Here is a 20803-nt window from a genome sequence, read left to right as displayed (position 1 = left end):
ATCGTCATATGGAGAGGTGGCACCAATTAATTATAGTGCTGCATAAAAGAGAGATTTGGAGGAGAACCCCTGACCTGCTAGTACATTCATCAAAGAAGTGGCACTGAGAGCTTCAGAGGCAAGGGAAACGGTCCCAAATATTTAGAAGAACTTTGGAAAGATTAAAATGACATGTTTAGATTGTGGCAAATTAATTTCATGTGGACAGATGAGTGTTACTCTAATAAATACAGCATATGAACATCATCATAGTCGATGGTTGGTGGAGACATTTTGACTATATCCTGGACCTGCCCGTCATCGCCCAAAATGGCGCCGGAATAAATGGGACTCGTAACTCCTTGTTGTGTACTGGTTGCAGAACCTTGAAATCACGAGATACGTATGCAGTTTTGAAGCACATGGCGGGCGGGGACGAGAATTGATTGACTATTTCGACATCCCTATTGATATTAAGTTCTGATGTGTTATTGATTACTGTACTGTTGAAAGTTCGAATTAACGTCACCCATGGTACTTGCCCGCAAATGTATATCTAGATAATTTTATTGTAACTGGCCCTGTCGTATTTTAATTATAAAATGTACGTCCACCGATTCCGTAACTGTTAGACACCTTAGTTCTTGCAACCTAATGGCCCGCCCGTTACGTTCCTCTACAGTGTAAATGTCTATTCATCATATACGATTACAGTTTGCTCTGTGGCAGGCCCACGTGGTTATAGGCTCGTATTTGTATAATGAAATTTTCACAATAAAGGTTTTTAAAAGAAAACATGGTAGTAGTATATACATTGGTAAAGTTTTTAATAATAGTGACTGTTTTAGAATCATTAAAAGGCAAGTGAAATAAAGCAGACCAATTACATGAAGGGTAAAAGGTATAATACGAAGGAACGCAGTAAAGATAAATGGTCAAGGGCTGTTGTGTTTTCTATTCCTGCAACATAAAGTGATCGATAAGAATCTCATATTCAGGCGTATCGGCGACTAAGACAGCAGGTCGACCCTCTTTTGCTCAACGGCTCCGTCATGGGACGAAGAAACGCTCTTTTTCTCGAAAAAAGAATATATTTTACTTGCAGGACAGTTGTAAAATTTCCGGGAAAGTACATTAGCCTGGAACATTATAACATATATTTAAGAAAAAATAATGTTCGGAAGTAATGAAAAGCGTAATTTTTAGGTCATATGACCAAGCCTTTCATCATTACAATAAGTAAAGTAAAATGAACCAATGAAAAGTTTTATTAACAAGTCACATGACTTGTTATGCTTACGTTACGCGGTGCGCGCCCCGGATGACTTCCGGATGCGCTAACGCGGCGCGTCATATGACGCATTACGCGACAACGCAGGTACAGAATATAGTCAAAATGTCTCCACCAACCAGCGGTCGGAACACAACCCCTTTCAACAGGCTAAATAGTTCTGTTAAATGACAACAGAAGGGACAGGCAACAAGAACCATCAGTCAAAGAGGGGATGGCTAGTTCTTCTCTACCGGGTTACATTGGGGCGCTACCGGAACTGATCGAATTGGTAGTCTACAGTGTTTCTGGATGTTTCAGACTGAAGCTGGGGTTAGCATGAGAGCAGCACCATTTCGTAGCTCCGTCGTGGTCATTCCGCAACCAATCATGGCAGCCGTTCTTTATCGTTATTTTGGGCGGGGTGGGTGGCGGAGCCGAGCTGTTTTGCAGCCATCATTGTGTGGAGTTCAGTTCATCTCACTAGTTTTGTATTTGTCATGAGGGGTTGTTCCTAATGTTTCTATTTTAGCGAGGTCAAAAAGAGATCCCATTAGTGGCCTACTGATTTTGCTCGATTCCTTTTCTTGTTTTTTTACACGATTTTTCGTTATCTGCAAAGACTAAACAGAGTATTGCGACTCTGTGTTTGTTTGTAAATAGAGAATGAACCAAAGAGAACTAATTCTAAAACAGTAAATACTTGGATAACAATCAATCAAATGGAGAGAGAAGCAGGCACGACGGATTACAACGGGGGCAAAGGCCTGCGTTAACTACCTTTCACTATCTCCTAATAGAAATGAGGGGGGGGGGGCACCATTCAAAGCAGATCAGTGTGCATAAACACGAAAATGTTTTCACTTACCACGTACTTGACATTCGACAGCTTATGATATTTGCTATTAAAAAACCATTGAAATTCACTGAAAAAACCATAGGTTATAGACCATATATAGTTAGGAATTAGCATTTACAAAACCTTGAAAATTCACTGAAAAAACCATAGGTTATAGACCATATATAGTTAGGAATTAGCATTTAAAAAACCTTATTTTACTCACACAAAACCATTGAAATTCCATATATAGTTAGTTGCACTAACTATATATCGCGCACCCGCAATCCACTGCTGATCATGTCACATATTACATCATTCATGACATGGTCAGTGACATCACTGATGACATCACTGATGACATCTCAAATGACATCACTGATGACATCACTGATGACATCTCAAATGACATCACTGATGACATCACTGATGACATCTCAAATGACATCACTGATGACATCTCATTTGACATTACTGATCACATCACTGATGACATCATTCATGTGATAATACGATGAACCTCTTCAGACTCTAATATAACCTTAGATACACTCAGTGTAAACAGACACTCATAGACTGTCACTCATCCATGGAGTTACTCAGACACTTAGTCAGTCATGCAAAGAATCAATCACACCTCCATTTCCTCAACTATACAGTTATACACACCTTACTTATTCAAACATATACTAAAACATATTTACTCACTTATACAATCATGGATACAAGTTCACAATGATCCATACAGCCACTCACACATTCACTGGCTCTTATGCACAGTTATTTATATATGTCAACTCTCACATGTACTGTGTTTTACATATGTACTTACTTTGACATGTAGCACTGAGATATCCATTCACTCACCAATACACTCATGCACACAGTCAACCGCCCATACAGCTGTTTCCACATGCACTTTTGAACCCATACATCTAGTCAATCAACTGCTCACACATCTATGCAGAGAGTCATACACCTCCCAGCCACCCAGACACACACTCAGTCTCCCATACAAATGCTTGGGCAACCAATCAATAACCCATACAGTTAATCATATAGCTAATGATCAACACATGCAGCAGTTTACAGAACAACAGACATAATGATGCACAAATTAAGACAGTTTAGTCACTAACCCATGCACTCAGTGAGACACATTTAATCAGTCACTCATACAGTCAGCCATGCCCCTACTAAATCCTTCATCAAGACACTTATACATCCACTCATTCTTCAATATGTAAGACATATTTTAACTTTACAGAATTATACAGTCACTGGATGTAGTCATCAGTGATGTCATTTGAGATGTCATCAGTGATGTCATCAGTGATGTCATTTGAGATGTCATCAGTGATGTCATCAGTGATGTCACTGACCATGTCATGAATGATGTAATATGTGACATGATCAGCAGTGGATTGCGGGTGCGCGATATATAGTTAGTGCAACTAACTATATATGGAATTTCAATGGTTTTGTGTGAGTAAAATAAGGTTTTTTTAAATGCTAATTCCTAACTATATATGGTCTATAACCTATGGTTTTTTCAGTGAATTTTCAAGGTTTTGTAAATGCTAATTCCTAACTATATATGGTCTATAACCTATGGTTTTTTCAGTGAATATATATATATATATATATATATATATATATATATATATATATATATATATATATATATACATACATACATACATACATACATACATACATACATACATACATACCGCTCCAAGTCTCCTCCCCAGCCGGGAAATAAAAGGCAGCACTCACGGGGTGTTTGTCAGCTTGTTCCAAGTTTATTCAAGCGCACCTCACAGACGCGTTTCGGGTCAAGCCCGTGGTCAATGTGTCAACACGAGTGTTACATGGGAGCTCGCTTTAAAGTGCAACGTGCATTCTCATGAGGAAAAGTGAGGTAGGACTACTCATCAAAAATATACGAGCGCCATCTTAGACTGTGCACATTAGGCAAAACAATATACATGCAATTTATAATCGATAATCGAAATATGCAGACAATGCTATCAATTGTCAGACATTTCAAACAGTTCATACATTTAGCCGTGGATCGGCCAGCCCGGTTCCTAGTATTTGGAACCGCAAAATACATCTCTGAAAATTTCAGTGACGATATAATGTTTTGAACTACAAAAAAACACTGCAATTGACCAAGTTATAGTTACTAGGGATGACTACAAGTGATGAATTGTTGTGTTTTTTTAGTTTAAAATGTTAGACTTTCACTGACATTTTCAGATAACAGTATTATTACTTTAACCCTTGTTTTTTTCTGTCGATGTCTAAGATTTTTTTAATGTAAACTAATATATAATTACAATTTCTAACTGTAACTTCACTTTAAACTTTCTTTTTTTCAGTTAATTTGTAGTATCTTTTTCTTACGTAAAGTGGTATTTCATACATAAAGCCAACACCCTGCCGTGAATGGCGGTGGGGTTGACAGCAGGGCCTGACCAGCGGTTAGGCCTTGCTGCCAACCTTTTGCGAGCAGCCAGCCCCATGCCACACAGGGCCTTCTGGCATGAGCAGCATGTGGTTGGTCTCGCGGGTCCTGGCCACACTCAAGCAGACTTACTATTTTTGTCAAAGAGTCACAACACCAAAATATAAAAAGTGAGCCAGCCTATTGACTTACTCAAGGGGTGAACATAGCCATACATGTGAAGCCAATCTCTCATCTTTCCTCCCAAAAATCACCAATATTTTCAAACTAATGTATATTTCAGGAATTCACACAACGGGATGTTTATTAACAGTGATTATTATAAAAAGGTGTAATAAAGTTGTAATAAAAAACACGTCTTTGAGCATTTCTTTTAACATATTTTACATATTGCATTTTGAGGGCTAAAACATGATAAATTAAAGAATCTGAGACTTATTTTCTTTTTTTAATAAAACCAACATGTCTGAGTCTTTCTTTTAACATTTTTCAGCCCACAAAATGCAATCATAAAAACAACCATAAGAGGGACTTCCTCTTCAGCTGAAGAGCATAGCGCTCTAGCTAGGAGAGTTTTAAAACAATGGTAAGTTTTCTTGGGGTCATGGTATTAGTGACTCAGAAGACTCACTTTTTTATGTTGCGGGTGGGCAGCTACACTCCCTGTACCCCCCGGCAACATACAAAAAGTCTTGGTGGTGCCACTCCCTATTGTAGGGGCACCACCAATCTAAAAATGTTATAAACAAGAAAGCCCTCACTGGGTATTATAGGGTGCTCCTTGAAAGAGCAATGAATAATAGACGAGCACCCCCACCCTTTTTTTAATAACTATTGGGGAAAGAAGCATGTGGCCTCTCTGCCAGAACCTTTAATGCCCCAGGGACCCCCCCTCCCCTGGGCCTTTCTTTTTTTATTGAGGTGGGGCACACAGCCCCCTCCCTGGCCAGTACATGCCCTGTGGACTACATGCTCCACCCCCTTTCTATTTTATTAAGGGGAGAGAGGATGGGTCCCCCCTACTTGAGCCAATAAATGCCTCGATGACCCCATCATCTGGGGATTTTCTGTTTTTTAAATGGATTGTGGTGTGTGGCTTCTCTCGCTGAGCCAATACTGGCCCCAGAGACCCTATCCCTGGATCGGTGCCCCTGTGCCTTGCTAGAACACCAAAAAACACTGTATTGGAGACCACTCAGGAGAGCCCCCAGGACCCCCGTGACCCCTTCGACTCTCCTCTTGTAGCTATCCTGGGTGCATCAGGAGCTAGCATTACTCCCTCATAGCGGAATCAGCTGTTTTTTCATGCTACCATCAGTTGGAAGCAATCTTTTGGTTCCCTGCCCAAAAGTGTGCAAGTAGGTAAATAAATGGCTCCTCTCACCCTGTGGGAGGATTTTTAAAGCTCGCACTGGGTATTGGCAAACAAATTTTCCCTACCTGTGGTCTTGTAGCCAGGAAAAAGGCATCCCATGGGTGGATTCCCCAGGACACCACAGAAAAATCGGCCCTAGTGGAGGAGTTACTGGGGTCTTAAGTGTCAAACAGAGGAGGTCGGGGTGCCCCATACGCTTTCTAATTTTCATTGGGCCTTGGGGAATGTAGGCCCTGGGAACATGATTGGCCCGGATAGAGTGCTGGGTGCCCCCTTCTTTTCCAATATTGCAACAGGTGCCAGGGTATGGTGTCCCCAGTTCATAATTAGCTCAGGTAGGGTAGCGGCATGCACGCCCTCTCCCTAAATTATTAAATGCATTGATCAACCTGCGGGTCGTGTTTATTTATTTTAAATGATAGCTGCCATTTTTTTCTCTGCTGTGGCAGTACAGTGGCATAGTGGGCATTTACACATTTTAGCCATGGGGTGTTACCTCTGGGACCCCACCCACAAGGGCTATGGTAGCAAGGTTTCCCTAGCCTGCCTCCGTATGCCTTTTTTTCACCATGTACAGGACAGGGGACTAAGTCCCAATTGTCTTGTATTAGATGCCACAACATTTTCTTTCATGTTGTGGCCAGCCATTAAGAATGTTTTCTCCAGTAGGAGCCTCACTCTCCTGGATTCAAGAAAAGAAATAGAGCATTCTAATTGGCATAGGTGGATTTTTTCCCATGGGAAAAAATCCCCCTATGCCAATTAGAATGCTCTATTTCTTAAGGTTGAGCTAGCGGGACTCTCTCAAGAGTCCCTCAAACCCAACCGTCCAGATAAACAATTATTTTTGTATTTTAAATTCTCCAAAAACTACTTAATGTATTTACACCAAATCACAAAAAGCATGCTTGACGGACCAAGATCTAGCTTCCTTCCAAATTTGCTGTAACTCCGTTAAGCAGTTATTGCAATATTGCATTCTAAAAAAGTCTATAGAAAATGCATGGGGATTTTGTGATTTGGACACCCCTTTTCCTCGGCTTCCCCTTGATAGATCACCCCAAAACTGTCCACAAAGAAACTAGCCAAAACAGTGAACCTTTCTGGAAAGCTTTGTGAAGGTTTGTGAAAAGCATTTCCTATGGAACCCCAAACCTATCTATACCTACCCAATGGTATGTACACATGTGTGTATGTATGTGTATGTAAGTGTATATATATATACATATATATATATAATATCACTGAAAAAAACATAGGTTTTAGGGGTGTTATAGTTAGTTGGACATTTCCCTTGTACAAAACCATTGAAATTCCCATGTTATAGTTAGTTCAGCTAACTATAACTCGTGCGCCCGCAATGCACTGCCGATGATGTCACATATTACATCACTCATGACATGGTCAGTGACATCACTCATGACATCTCAAATGACATCTCAAATGACATCACTGATGAAATCACTGAGGACATCATCCAGGGAATGTGTGTTTCTCCGAAAATTAAATATGTTTTATATATGTATATCTCAAGGTCGATGGAAGAATATATGGGTATATAAGTGTCTAAAAGGATGATTTGTTTTGAAAAATTGATTGTATAACTGACTGATTAAGTGTATCGTAGTGAATACATGGGTTACTGAGTAATGTTTAAAAATATAAATATCTGTATCAGTCACTCACTGTTTCTATGTGTTTCTATGTCTTTTCTGGGCCAAATCGCCACGCAGGCTTACCACATTCAGCAGAACTAGCGCTGTCTCGTGAAATTGTTTCTTCACGGCCGCCATCGCTGCAGATGCGAGGCCACGCCCACCTGATAGGCCACGCCCACACCCCCGCCTATAAAACAATAGCGATGATGACTAGCGCGCCCACTGGAAACTAAACCTCTGAGGCGGAAAGCCGGAGGAGCCACTCGCTTTTTTAAAAATTGTTTATTTTGTGTTGTGACATATTTTAAAACTTTGTACCCTCACCAGAGCTCTTTTCAGGGCCAAATCGCCACGCAGGCTTACCACATTCAGCGGAACTAGCGCTGTCTCGTGAAATTGTTTCTTCACGGCCGCCATCGCTGCAGACGCGAGGCCATGCCCACCTGATAGGCCACGCCCACACCCCCCCTCTCCCTAAATGTGCCCCCCACGCAAGCGCAGCGGACGAGCGCAGCGGGAGCGCCGTTTGCGCGCCGAAGGCGCGCCTAAGGCAAGCCCGTCTGCGCCCGTCCGTGCCAAGACCGCGACAGGCGCAGGAGACTCTGGACCCGGACTCCCCACTGTAAGTCACCAGGCCAACTTTCTTGTAAACCTACGCACTGGCAACAACTGTGCTTGTAAAGTTGACATGAATACCATCAAGGGGCCATTCAGCTGCAGGCTATGCAGATGGACCTCTTCCCCGGTCCAGACCACAGTCCCCCAAACAAACCCTAGGGACAATAGTCTACTTTTTAAAGGAGGGTTGATCAATGCACGCTCTATGTGCTGCCACAACCAAGACATAAAAGATCTCATCCAGGAATTAGACCTTGACTGCCTTCTCATAACCGAAACCTGGCTTACGGACAACAGCAATCCTGACTTAGCCGCTGCCCTCCCACAAGGCTATACTATTTTCAGGCAAGACAGACTGAAGGGGAGAGGCGGAGGAGTAGCCCTGTTACTACGCAACTCCTTCAAATGCCATACCTTCACCCTTGACTCCCTAAAAGGGTCCGAATCCCTTGGTTTCTCCATCAAACTTAATGAGTCCGCCTCTTTCTCAGGAGGACTTATCTACCGCCCCCCAGGTACTGCTACCAGATTTCTAGAAACTTTCAGTGATGTCCTAGGTCAGCTCCTGACCCGATACCGACATGTCACTCTCCTGGGCGACTTTAATCTGCACCTCGACTCCACAGAGGATGCTCAGGCATTACATTTCCACCAAACTTTGGAAATTTTCAACCTTCAACAAAGGGTCAAGCAACCCACTCATCTAGCCGGACACACACTAGATGGGGTCTGTTCTAACTTTCCCCTTCTAGAAACCCAAACCCCTGTCCCACAAATTTGGACAGATCATAACTTGATCCCGTTCTTCATCAGAACCCCGCACCCTAAAAACTCAATCAAACCCAGCCCACTTTCAGAGAACCACGTCAACTGGAAAACGGTAGAAGACACCTTCAAACTCAAGCCTACCATCGAGACTCAGATCCCTAGCCTGACGGGTTACGTAGAACAGGACTCTAAACTCTTCCATAACTGGATACAACATGAAATCAGAGTACGCGTTCCACCTAAACGCACCAGGAAAATAGATAAAAAAGGCAAAATAAACGCCCCCTGGTTCACGCCAGAATTAGCTAAGGCCCATTTACTCTGCAAAAAAGGTGAACGCAATTGGCGTAAAACCTACGACAGTACGGACAGAAACTCCTATGTCCAACTAAGGAAGAGTTACCACTCCATTATAAAAAGCGCCAAAAAAGACTTCTACATCAAAGTCATCAATGAAGCTAAGCAAAAACAAAAAACCCTGTTCGCAATAGTTAAAACCTTCACTCACCCCAAAGCTTTACAGCCCGAAATACCTCCCTCCCAAGATTTCTGCGATCAAATAGCAGACTTCTTTGAAGAGAAAATCAACCTTATTCAGAAAGACTTTCCCCCATATCAAATCTCCCAGTCCCCCACCCTCTCCGAACAAGTAGGAAAAATAACTGGAAATCTAAAAATATTCTCACAGGTCAGTTTAGCCCAAACCCGGGAAGTAATTCTAGCGTGCAAGTCAGGTGCCCCCTCCGACTCCTGCCCTCCTAGAATTCTTCACCAGCTGATTGAAGTTGTTAACCCCATCATAAACAAAATAGTAAATACCTCCCTCAGCACAGGCACTGTTCCTAGAGAATGGAAACAAGGCATCGTAAAGCCCTTAATGAAAAAACCGAATAAATCCCCTTCAGACCTCACCAATCTTCGCCCAATCTCACTCCTCCCAGTTCTGGGAAAAATTACGGAACAGTTAGTCTACAGGGAACTCAAAAATCATCTAGAAACTAACAATATCCTCCACCCCCAACAATCAGGGTTTCGCCCCCATCACTCAACGGAAACTGCTCTGATAGAATTGACTGATTCCATAAAACTATCACAGGACCAAAGAAAGAACGCCGTGCTGATTCTATTGGACCTCACAGCGGCGTTCGACACAATCTCCCACTCTATACTCCTGGATAGACTTAAGGACATTGGTATCTCCGACCTGGCATTGGATTGGATAACATCCTTTTTAACAGAAAGATCACAATCCATCACACTAGGACCTTTCAGCTCGGCAGAGAAAAAGATTCGATCTGGAGTCCCACAAGGCTCCATTTTAAGCCCCCTGCTTTTTAACGTCTACCTTATCCCCCTCATTTCCTTGATCGAAACATTCAGCATAACTACATCGTACGCCGACGACACCCAACTCATAGTCCCGTTAGACGAATACTCAACGAATGCCGAACAAAATCTTAAAAACTGCTTGAAAGACGTCTTTCTGTGGATGGAAACAAACCACCTTAAGTGTAATACAAGCAAAACAGAAATCCTCCCCATGGGTAAAAATGTCAACTTCTGTCCTAACCTATGGTGGCCAGAGGACTCCACTGCTCCCCCCCAGACCGTTACAACAGCAAGAAACCTCGGAGTCATATTCGATACAGACCTATCCTTTGACCAACACGTCAGGAATGTGGCCGGAAGCTGTTTCGGGATTATCAAATCCCTAAAAAAATTATTTGATTTCCTACCAACAGATGCTAGAAAGACGGTAGCTGTCGCGCTAATCCTCTCGCGCCTTGACTATTGCAACGGTCTAATGGCAGGTGTGAAAAAAATCACACTAAAAAAACTGCAGAGCGTCCAGCATTCTGCCGCCAGACTGGTGCTTAAACTCCCCAGGAGGTCCTCAGCATCAACTGCTCTGAGAACCCTCCACTGGCTGCCTCTGCACAAAAGGATCTTTTTTAAGATCCTAATCGTTGCCTTCCGGGCATTCAACCACACTGGCCCCAAATACCTAATTAAACGCTACCCACACTACAACCCCCAGAGGACCTTGAGATCCTCCAACAATAACCTGATAAAACTCGCCAGATTCAACCTAAAAACTAAAGGGGGTAAAACCCTAACCCATCTATCCTCCAAAGCATGGAACTCCATGCCCCACCACCTGAGGTCACAGACCAAAGAAACTCATTTTAGGAAACAACTGAAAACATGGATCTTCAGTCTTTCAGACGAGTATGTCTTGGCTGCCATCTAACCCTCCCTCTGTAACTCCAAACTGTATGCATACTTTCCAGTTAGCGCCAGGATGCTCCTTCCGGAGCGATAGTGCGCTTTACAAATACCAAAATACAAATACAAATACAAAGACAGCATGTGTGCAGGACTGTATGGGTGGATGAGTCTGTGTATTGGTGTGTTAGTGAGTGAATGACTGTCTCAATAGTGTCTTTATGAGTAACTACATATGTTTTACACTAGTATATGTGAGTATTGGTGTATATAAGTGAGTATATGTGAGAGTGAGAGATTGGAAGAGTTCCTGTATAAATGAGTATGTGTTTCTATAAGTGATTGCTTAAGAGAGTAAGTATGTGTATGTTTCTGTAGCAGTAAGTGTGGTGGTGTGTGTATAACTGTATATTCAATTTAATGGATGTTTGATACTTCGTTTGCATGTGTGACTATGTGTGTGAGTAACTCTATGGATGAGTGTCAGTGTGTAACAAGATGTATAGATGTATGAGTACATATGATGAGTGAGTACATCTATGAGTGACTGTATAGGACTGTTGGTGAATGAGTGGATGTGTGTGTGTAGATCTTGGAATTACATAATAGGTGTGTTGTAAGTGGTATTGGTATGTTCATTGTTTTGAAAATGTTAGTTTCTATTTTGGAGTGTGTGTATCAAAGGTTATATTAGGGTGAGAGGAGGTCTGCTACTCTATCACATGGATTATGTCATCAGTGATGTCATTTGAGATGTCATCAGTGATGTCATGAGTGATGTCCCCGACCATGCCATGAGTGATGTAATATGTGACGTCATCAGCAGTGCATTGCGGGTGCGCGAGTTATAGTTAGCTGAACTAACTATAACGGGGGAATTTCAATGGTTTTGTACGAGTGAAATGTCCAACTAACTATAACGCCCCTGAAATCTATGTTTTTTTCAGTGAATTTCAAAGGTTTTTTAAATGCTAGTTTCTAACTACAGAGGTAGGACATGTGAAGAAAGAAGAAAAAACATACAGAAAGAAGAAAAAAAATGCAGAAAGAAGCAACAGAAGTCCTCAAAGACGAAGAAAAGTGCTGGAAGAAGGAAGATGTGCAGAAAGAACAAACAGAGGAGCAGAAAGAGGCCTTGTTGCAAAATCATACTGTACCCTCAACTTTATAAGATGGGTACTGGTGGTAACTGACTCTGACTAACCAGTCCTAGAGCCAATGCTATGCTAAAAGACACTTAGAATACAGTTAAAACACCTATATACACTAGGGTACACTATGTGTTGGGGTACCCCTGTGATTACCATGGCCTCATCTATAAGATCCTAGTACATAATAGGGCAGGGGGATTAAAACTACCTCTTAAAACAAACCACAGGGCGTGTTTGCGCGCTGGTGAAGGGAGGGTGGGGCTGAGCTGATATGTGCAAACACGCCCTGTGGCCTTTTTAATTTGGGGATAAAGTCCCCTTGAATCCTGAGTGTCCAACTCGTCCACCAGGTATCTCCCGTTAGCGCCACAGAGCTGCGTTACACAGAGGTGTAAAAAGAGGCATGGCCTAGACCACCTCTCTGCAACGCAGCACAGTGGCACTTACTGGAAGCACCTGGTGTGCTAGTTGACCCCTAGGGGCCTCTGGATTGAAGGGGAATTATTTCCCCAACTTAAAAAACGCCACAGGGCGTGTGTGCACATGTCACCTCAGGCCCCGTCCCCTCCTTTCACCACTGTGTAAATGCGCCCTGAGGCCGTTTTAATTTGGGAGATTAAGTCCCCTTGAATCCTAAGGGTCCCTAGGGTCATACTAGTGCACTAGGTACCTCCAGTAAGCGCCACAGAGCTGCGTTGCAGAGAGGTGTAAAAAGGAGCGTGGCCTTTCAACACCTCTCTGCAACACAGCTCCCTGGCGCAAACTGGAGGTACCTGGAGGACTATTTGGCCCTCAGCAACCCTCACTATTGAAGTGGAATTAATTCTCCAACTTACAACTCGCCAGGGGGCATGTTTGCACAATGGTGAGGGAAGGGGGCTGGCCTGAGGTGACATGTATGCAAACACCCTGTGGCGCGTTTTAATTTGGGGAATTAATTCCTCTTAAATCCTGAGGGTCCCTGTGGGCCAACTAGCCCACCATGTACCTTCAGTATGCGCCAGAGAGCTGCCTTCCACAGAGGTGTTCAGAGGCCACACCCCTTTTTACAACACTGTGCAAACGCACCCCGTGGCACGTTTTAAGTTGGAGGATTAACTCCTCTTGAATCCTGAAGGTCCCTGGGGTGCAACTAGCCCACCAGGTACCTCCATTAAGCGCCACAGAGAGGCCTCATAACACCTCTCTCAAGCACAGCTCCCTGGCGCATACTGGAGGTTCCTGGTGGTCTAGTTGGCCCCCAGGGACCCTCAGGATTCAAGAGGAGTTAATCCCTCAACTTAAAAAAGTATTCCAGGGTAATTAGTTCCCCAACTGCAAACACGCCAGGGGGTGCATTTGCAGAGTGCTGCAAAAAGGGGGCGTGGCCTCTGGCGCGATGTTGGTATTTTTTTTATTTTATTTTTTAAGAAGAGGGGCTTCTTTTTCTAATATTATTGGCCCCTATTTTAATTTTTTTTAACAAAAAAATTTGGAAGGGGGCCGCGTGGCCCCCCTCAAGAGGCCATAATCGGCCCCGGGGACCCCATTCCCTGGGCATGGTCATTGTTTTTCTTTTTTTTTTTTTAAATGTTGAGGAGGGGGGCCCCGTAACCCCCCTACCGGGCCACTAATAGCGCCGGGGACCCCATCCACTGGGGCAGGCCCTCTCCGTTGGGGACTGTGGCGGGTCTCCAATCCCCCCACGGTCCTGCCGGCTCCCTCCCTCCTGCGGGAGCTGACATTGCTTTTCCACACGGGGAGCTGCTAGGATGCAGCTCCCCGTGCGGAAAAGCAATTGTCTTTGGTTTTTGGAAGTGAGAGCAAGTTTCCCTGCTCTCTCCTTCAAAAACCAAAGCAGTTTGCTATGGCAGGGCGGGAGCCGCGAGGCTCCCACCCTGCCATAGTAAACAGCAGTGTCCCGGTGGTAGGCACCCCGGGACACTGCAGGAGCCAGCCCTGGGGAATGGCGGTTCCCAGGGCCATGACAGGACTCCAAGAGGGGGCCGCGCGGCCACCCTCCCCACATTTGAAAAGCCCCGGGGGGTGGTGGTTCCTGGAGCTTGAGGGTCCTTCACTGACCCCCCAATTTTAATATGTAGAGCCCCGGGAAGGTGGCGGTCCCCGGGGCATGTGGGGGGGCTCGAGCCCTCCACACAGGTTATTTATTCATTTAAAAAAAAGACACAAGCCCCTGGGGTGGCAGTCCCCGGGGCTGCAGGGAGGCCGTGAGCGCCCGCAAATATTTTCTTAAAGCCCTGGGGGTGGCGTTCCCCAGGGCTGGGGGCGGCTGTGAGCCCCCTGCACATATTTTTATAAAGCCCCGTGGGTGGTGGTCCCCAGGGCTGGGTGGCCCCTATGGGCCCCCATCCCAATGCACATATTGCCCCCGGGATTTGGCCCGCCCGGGGCTAAATATAAACGAAGCGCGGGAGCCCGCACTTAGTTTTTATTTTTCCAGCCGGATCCGCGCACCCTGCATGGATTTTGCCGATTAAAAACAAAAAAATAAATAAAGAATTTTGGGCCCTGGGGATCCTTGTGGGACCCCCTAAGCAGGCCTAGGGGGTCAGGGTGTTTCTACCCTGCCCCCTTTTCTCGTTTTGCGCATTTGTTTCACTGATTTCTTGTGCCTCGGTTCTACCGAGGCACAAGATGGCTGCCAACACTGCCTGGTTTGGAGTGTTGACAGCCAATTACCATAAAGCTCGTGATCGGGAGGGTGCGCAGATCCTGCGCGGCCATAGATAGCGAAACTTTTTTCTTTTTGAATTTCTCAGGAACTACTTAACGGATTTACACCATTTAACAAAAAGGGTTCTTTCTGAACCAAGAGTTACATCTTTGCCAAATTTGGGGTAATTCCGTTCTTCAGTTCAGGATGTAGCCGTGTCTAAAGGTTCCTATGGAAAATTGCATGGGGAAAACACGTTTTGGGACTACCTTTTTTTCTCGGCCCCCGCTTGACGAATCACCCCGAAACTTTCAAGATAGGAGCGGACCGGAGCGCCCCACGAGTTTTGAAAATTTTGTGATGATTCGTCATCCGGCGCCAAAGTTATTGGGAATAGAATGTTGCAAACTTCCTATGGAAAATAGCTCCTAACTATAACTACCTACTGGCGACCGCCAGTTGGTAATGTGTGTGTATATATATATATATATATATATATATATATATATAACACCCTTTGAAGCTTAGAGTGTTGAATAAATTATGCAAAATAGGAACAGGGAACTTTGCATAGTTCCCAAGTTTAGGCAGAGAGTTGCTCCTTAATATGGACCATGCCCCTTTATATGGACCACCCTCAACAACAGTGACACTCTAAATCTGCTCACCTCAAATGTTTATCTAGCAAAGTTTTTAAAAACAGGATAAGCCCAGTGCCATCCATGCCAAGTTAGAACTGACAAAATCTTTTGCCATTTTTTAAAGCCAAGTCTTTAGCTTCTGATGATGGAATTCACTACTCAACTGTTTGTAATGTTTGGTCTTCCATACATTGATGAATCTGCATTATTGTCAGAGATTTTCTCTTGTTTAAAGGTCCGGAAACTTCTCAGTGTCACTCCAGTCAAGGAATTGTTGAATGAGAAATGGAGATCTTTTGGGCACAAAAACTTCATGGTGTGGATGTGCTGCTACATTATGTACACTGTGATATTTACTGCTATCAGCATGTACCGCCCATTGGAACCAATACCTCCAGAAGAAAGCGATAATATGACTATCATGAGACTCAAACCCCTTGCAGTGAGTAGATGCAGTCTAAGTGGTGGTCATCTTAACATTATTTTATGTGTTGGGATTTGATCTTTTTGGAAAGTTATACTTTTTTTTTTTTTTACTTTGCATGAATATATTGAAACAATGGTATATATTTTAATAGAAACTACAGAGATGATAATAGGGATTTTGTTTTTGAGCTAATCTATTTTTTAAGAAGAAAAATAGGAGTGTAATAGTGAGAGGCAACAATAGCCTAGGATGTATGAAGAAAATATGGAAATGTCCAGGTCGGTACGTGAACTTTCAGAATGTGTAATATTATAATGGGTTACTTATCACTGAAACCGTTTCTGAGGTGGATAGGATATGATGCAAAACAGGTTTCTCTGTTTCAAGTGCATTTCATCAATTAGCTTTATATAAATCATAGCTGGTTGTGTTTTATTCATAAAGCCAGTTATACTTTCACTGCCCACGATAATGATAGTAGGAAATTTTGAATAATTATATTTTACTATATTTTATTTTCCTTTGTTATCCACTTTACTTCTAAACATCAGCCTTCTGTAGCATGCTAAAAAGGTTCATACATTAATAGATTACATTTTCCTTTATTAACCAATTCATTTCTAAATATTAGCCTGCTGCAGCATGCTGGGAAGGTACATGCATTTAAAGGATCTTCTGTGTTACTCAGGTTTATTTAGCACAAACCATATTTCAATTTAGGGTCTTTTTGATGTTGATATCCCTACAAATGTGTCTTCTTTGCCTGTGAAACTTCAGATCATTGTTTTTTATGATAAAAGGAACATTTTCAATATGACCTAATTTTCTCTGCATGTTAGCATGCTTTATCCTTGCAGATTTATTCTTTGCTCCGAAGCATTAAACAACCATAGGTGATGGTATCAACTTCACCTAGAGGAGTAAACATCGACTTGGGCGGTCTTTTAACACCTTGAGGTCTGATCCTCAATTCTAAATTAAATTCTTTAGCAAGATCAGAGAAGGGTTCATGTAACCAAAGGGATCAAATGTAACGCTATTGCTGATAAATGTAGGCAAATGACTGGTATGTCTGCCTCCTTGATGCTTTCATGACTTTGACTGGATGATGTTGGTCTGGATGGATGATGTTGGTCTGGATGAACGTGGTAGTCCCTTGTCTGGGCTCTCTTTTGGAAACTTCTTAATCTTGTTATATTCCTGAGAATGCCTTCAAAACCTTTGTTGAAAGAACAAGCACCACCCCCACTAGCAAAACCACATCTTTTATGTTGAAATTAGTAGAATGGAATTTTTTCTGATGCCTACCTTTAGGCATGTGACACCTGGCAAAAGTTTAATATGAAATGTATAATAAAAAAAAACGTTATCTAAGTTGACTTGATAGGGAAATTGCTTTTTACATATGATTTTCATCACTTAGTTAAAAACCTGCAAGCAAATTTGTGACAAATGTAGCTTCAGTGTCACATGCATTAGGAATGGCAGTGAGGATATAAAAAAAGAAAAATGTAACACATTAAAACCTTACTTCTGTAAAATGTAATCATTTAGTAGTGGCTGCAACACCCCAAACTCAAGGTATAAACCCAAACCTACCATGTTTCACCATCCTGCCCTTATCCTTCTTCTAATCCTGTATCAGGTGTTTCATCCTCTATATGGAGCTAATGAGCTCTAGAGGGATGTATGACGTTACAACGCATACTTTTACAACGCCTACCATTACAACGCAGTTTTTACAACGCAGGATCCATTACAACGAAGTACCATTACAACGCATGTATTTACAACGAAAATACCTTTACAACGCATACCATTACAACGTAAATATTGGTAATTTTATAATATTTTTTAAATGTAAATTAATTAAAATTAATATAATTTAATTTAATTTAATTTAATTAATTTTAATTAATTTTATTAATTTTATTTAATGTAATCAATTTTAATTAAGTGTAATTTAAATGTAATTGTATTTAATTTTTACCCTGTATATAAATAATATATTATATTTAATAAATAATATAAAAATTAAAAAAAATACCCCTTTACCCAAAAACCCAAAACTGACCCTGAACCCTAAAAATACCCCTGTATTATTATATAAATAATATATTATATTTAATAAATAATATAATAATTAAAAAAATACCCCTTTACCCAAAAACCCAAAACTGACCCTGAACCCTAAAAATACCCCTGTATTATTATATAAATAATATCTTTTATTTAATAAATAATATAATAATTAAAAAAATACCCCTTTACCCAAAACCCAAAACTGACCCTGAACCCTAAAAATACCCCTTTACCCAAAAACCCAAAACTGACCCTGAACCCTAAAAATACCCCTTTACCCAAAAACCCAAAACTGACCCTGAACCCTAAAAATACCCCTTTACCCAAAAACCCAAAACTCACCCTGAACCCTAAAAATACCCCTTTACCCAAAAACCCAAAACTCACCCTGAACCCTAAAAATACCCCTTTACCCAAAAACCCAAAACTGACCCTGAACCCTAAAAATACCCCTTTACCCAAAAACTGAAAACTGACCCTGAACCCTAAAAATACCCCTTTACCCAAAAACTGAAAACTGACCCTGAACCCTAAAAATACCCCTTTACCCAAAAACTGAAACTGACCCTGAACCCTAAAAATACCCCTTTATCCAAAAACTGAAAACTGACCCTGAACCCTAAAAATACCCCTTTACCCAAAAACTAAAAACTGACCCTGAACCCTAAAAATACCCCTTTACCCAAAAACCCAAAACTCACCCTGAACCCTAAAAATACCCCTTTACCCAAAAACCCAAAACTGACCCTGAACCCTAAAAATACCCTTTTACCCAAAAACTGAAAACTGACCCTGAACCCTAAAAATACCCCTTTACCCAAAAACTTAAAACTGACCCTGAACCCTAAAAATACCCCTTTATCCAAAAACTGAAAACTGACCCTGAACCCTAAAAATACCCCTTAAAAAACTCAAACATATAATATTTAAAATATAATTATATACTTACCAATACTTACGTTGTAATGGTATGCGTTGTAAAGGTACCTGCGTTGTAAAAAAATGTGTTGTAAATACATGCGTTGTAATGGTTTTTGCGTTGTAAAAATTTCGTTGTAATGGTAGTTCGTTGTAAAAGTTGCGTTGTAAAGGTTGTTTCCCGCTCTAGAGAGTCTAGTAGAATTTCTAAGCCATAAGACTGTGGTTTTAGCAAAAGGATTTAGGATTTAGCAAAGTTAAATGGCAATGGCTGCAAAACATTGTTCAATTGTAGGTGATTTTTTTCCCTAGGAAGTAGTATCTGTTAGATCTCCCTGATCCCTTAATATGAAAAGTATAATTTGGCAGACATTATTGTATGCAATAAAATGTCATGATCCTTAAAGTTCACTATTGTTGCTTTTGGTATGGGCTTTGATGTGCATCCACCAATCTCCACCTACACTCTATAGGCAGTAAAAAGAACAAACTCAAACTTATGTGATCTGGTAAAGAGAAATGGGGCATTGAGGTGAGAGAGAAGAAACACTATCTCCATTTCTTGTATGTTCAGAATAATGCTCTCTTCTCAGATAGAGAAAGGCAGCAGCTGTGGTAGTGCTCACAGAACGGTATGTGTGTGTCTAGTGTTGCACGCAAAGACTAAGGGCCAGATGTACAGCGCTTATTAGTGTGCGCAAATGGGTCTTAGACCCATTTGCGCACGCTAAAAAGCATGGGCCCATGTACAAACAGTATTTTGCGACTCGCAAATGAATTGCGACTTGCAAAATACTGTTTTGCGACTCGCTATTAGGAAGGGGCGTTCCCTTCCTAATAGCGACTGCAAAGCTGTGTGCCAATGTTTTGAGACCTCTTCAAGTCGGTGGTTATGCTTTGGCAAATGGGATGGGGTCCCCAGCGGACCCCTTGCCCTTTGTAAATGCATGCAAAATTATTTTTTAAAGTCAGGCAGTGGTCCCAGGGACCACTGCCTTCCCTTAAAAATGAAAGGAAAATGTTTCATTTTTTCTTTTTTAAATGCATCCCGTTTTCCTTTAAGGAAAACGGACGGCATTTAAAAAAAAAAGAAAACTGCTTTATTTAAAAGCAGTCGCAGACATGGTGGTCTGCTGAGCACAGCAGGCCACCATCCCTGGGAGGGCCTGACATTCCCAATGGGCTCGCAAATTGCAAGAGGCTCGTACTACTATTGATGAGCCTCACAATTGCCGACCCCACTGGGAATCGCAAACAGTGTTAAACACACTGTTGTACATGCCAAACAGCGCCTCGCAAATTGCGTGTCGCAAAGGTGATGCAGTTTGCGAGGCGCTATTTGGCAGGTCGTACATCTGGCCCCAAATATATATGTGTGATTATGATTACGGATACTGAGGAAGACTACTGACACGTAAATGCTCACCTGATACTCTGACTGGAAATGCTGGTAACAAATACAGTAAATACCCACGAGGGGGAAACACCAGGAGATACTCCTGACAGAAGTGTGGCTGTTGGTTGATGAAATACTGAAGAGATGGTCCGACACTGAGCTGTTATCCAGGTAAGTCATAATGAGAGGAAGGAAACTTAAGAGGAGAAGGGAGATCAAAACAAAGGTGCAGGAATTGCAACACAGTTTATGGATTGATTGAGTGGGAACCACTTAAAATAAGCAGTTACTTGGAAACTTGTTCCTCTGAACTTAAATTAGTCTGGAAGC

At 42.2% G+C, this 20803-nt stretch overlaps 1 protein-coding gene across 1 annotated transcript in view; it reads left to right on the top strand.

Annotated features, from left to right (window-relative positions):
* The window catches only part of LOC144791221 (transient receptor potential cation channel subfamily V member 6-like), a 327745-nt gene that overhangs the window by 194754 nt on the left and 112188 nt on the right, over positions 1 to 20803 (top strand). Inside the window, exon 10 of the mRNA XM_078665874.1 lies at positions 15886 to 16092. Coding sequence (XP_078522000.1) covers positions 15886 to 16092 — 207 coding nt within the window. The remainder of the gene's footprint in view (positions 1 to 15885; positions 16093 to 20803) is intronic.

The sequence above is a fragment of the Lissotriton helveticus genome, chromosome 11 (assembly GCF_964261635.1).
Source record: "Lissotriton helveticus chromosome 11, aLisHel1.1, whole genome shotgun sequence".
Taxonomy (NCBI): domain Eukaryota; kingdom Metazoa; phylum Chordata; class Amphibia; order Caudata; family Salamandridae; genus Lissotriton; species Lissotriton helveticus.
Note: the sequence above shows the minus strand (reverse complement) of the source record. Positions and strands in the feature narration are given on the sequence as shown.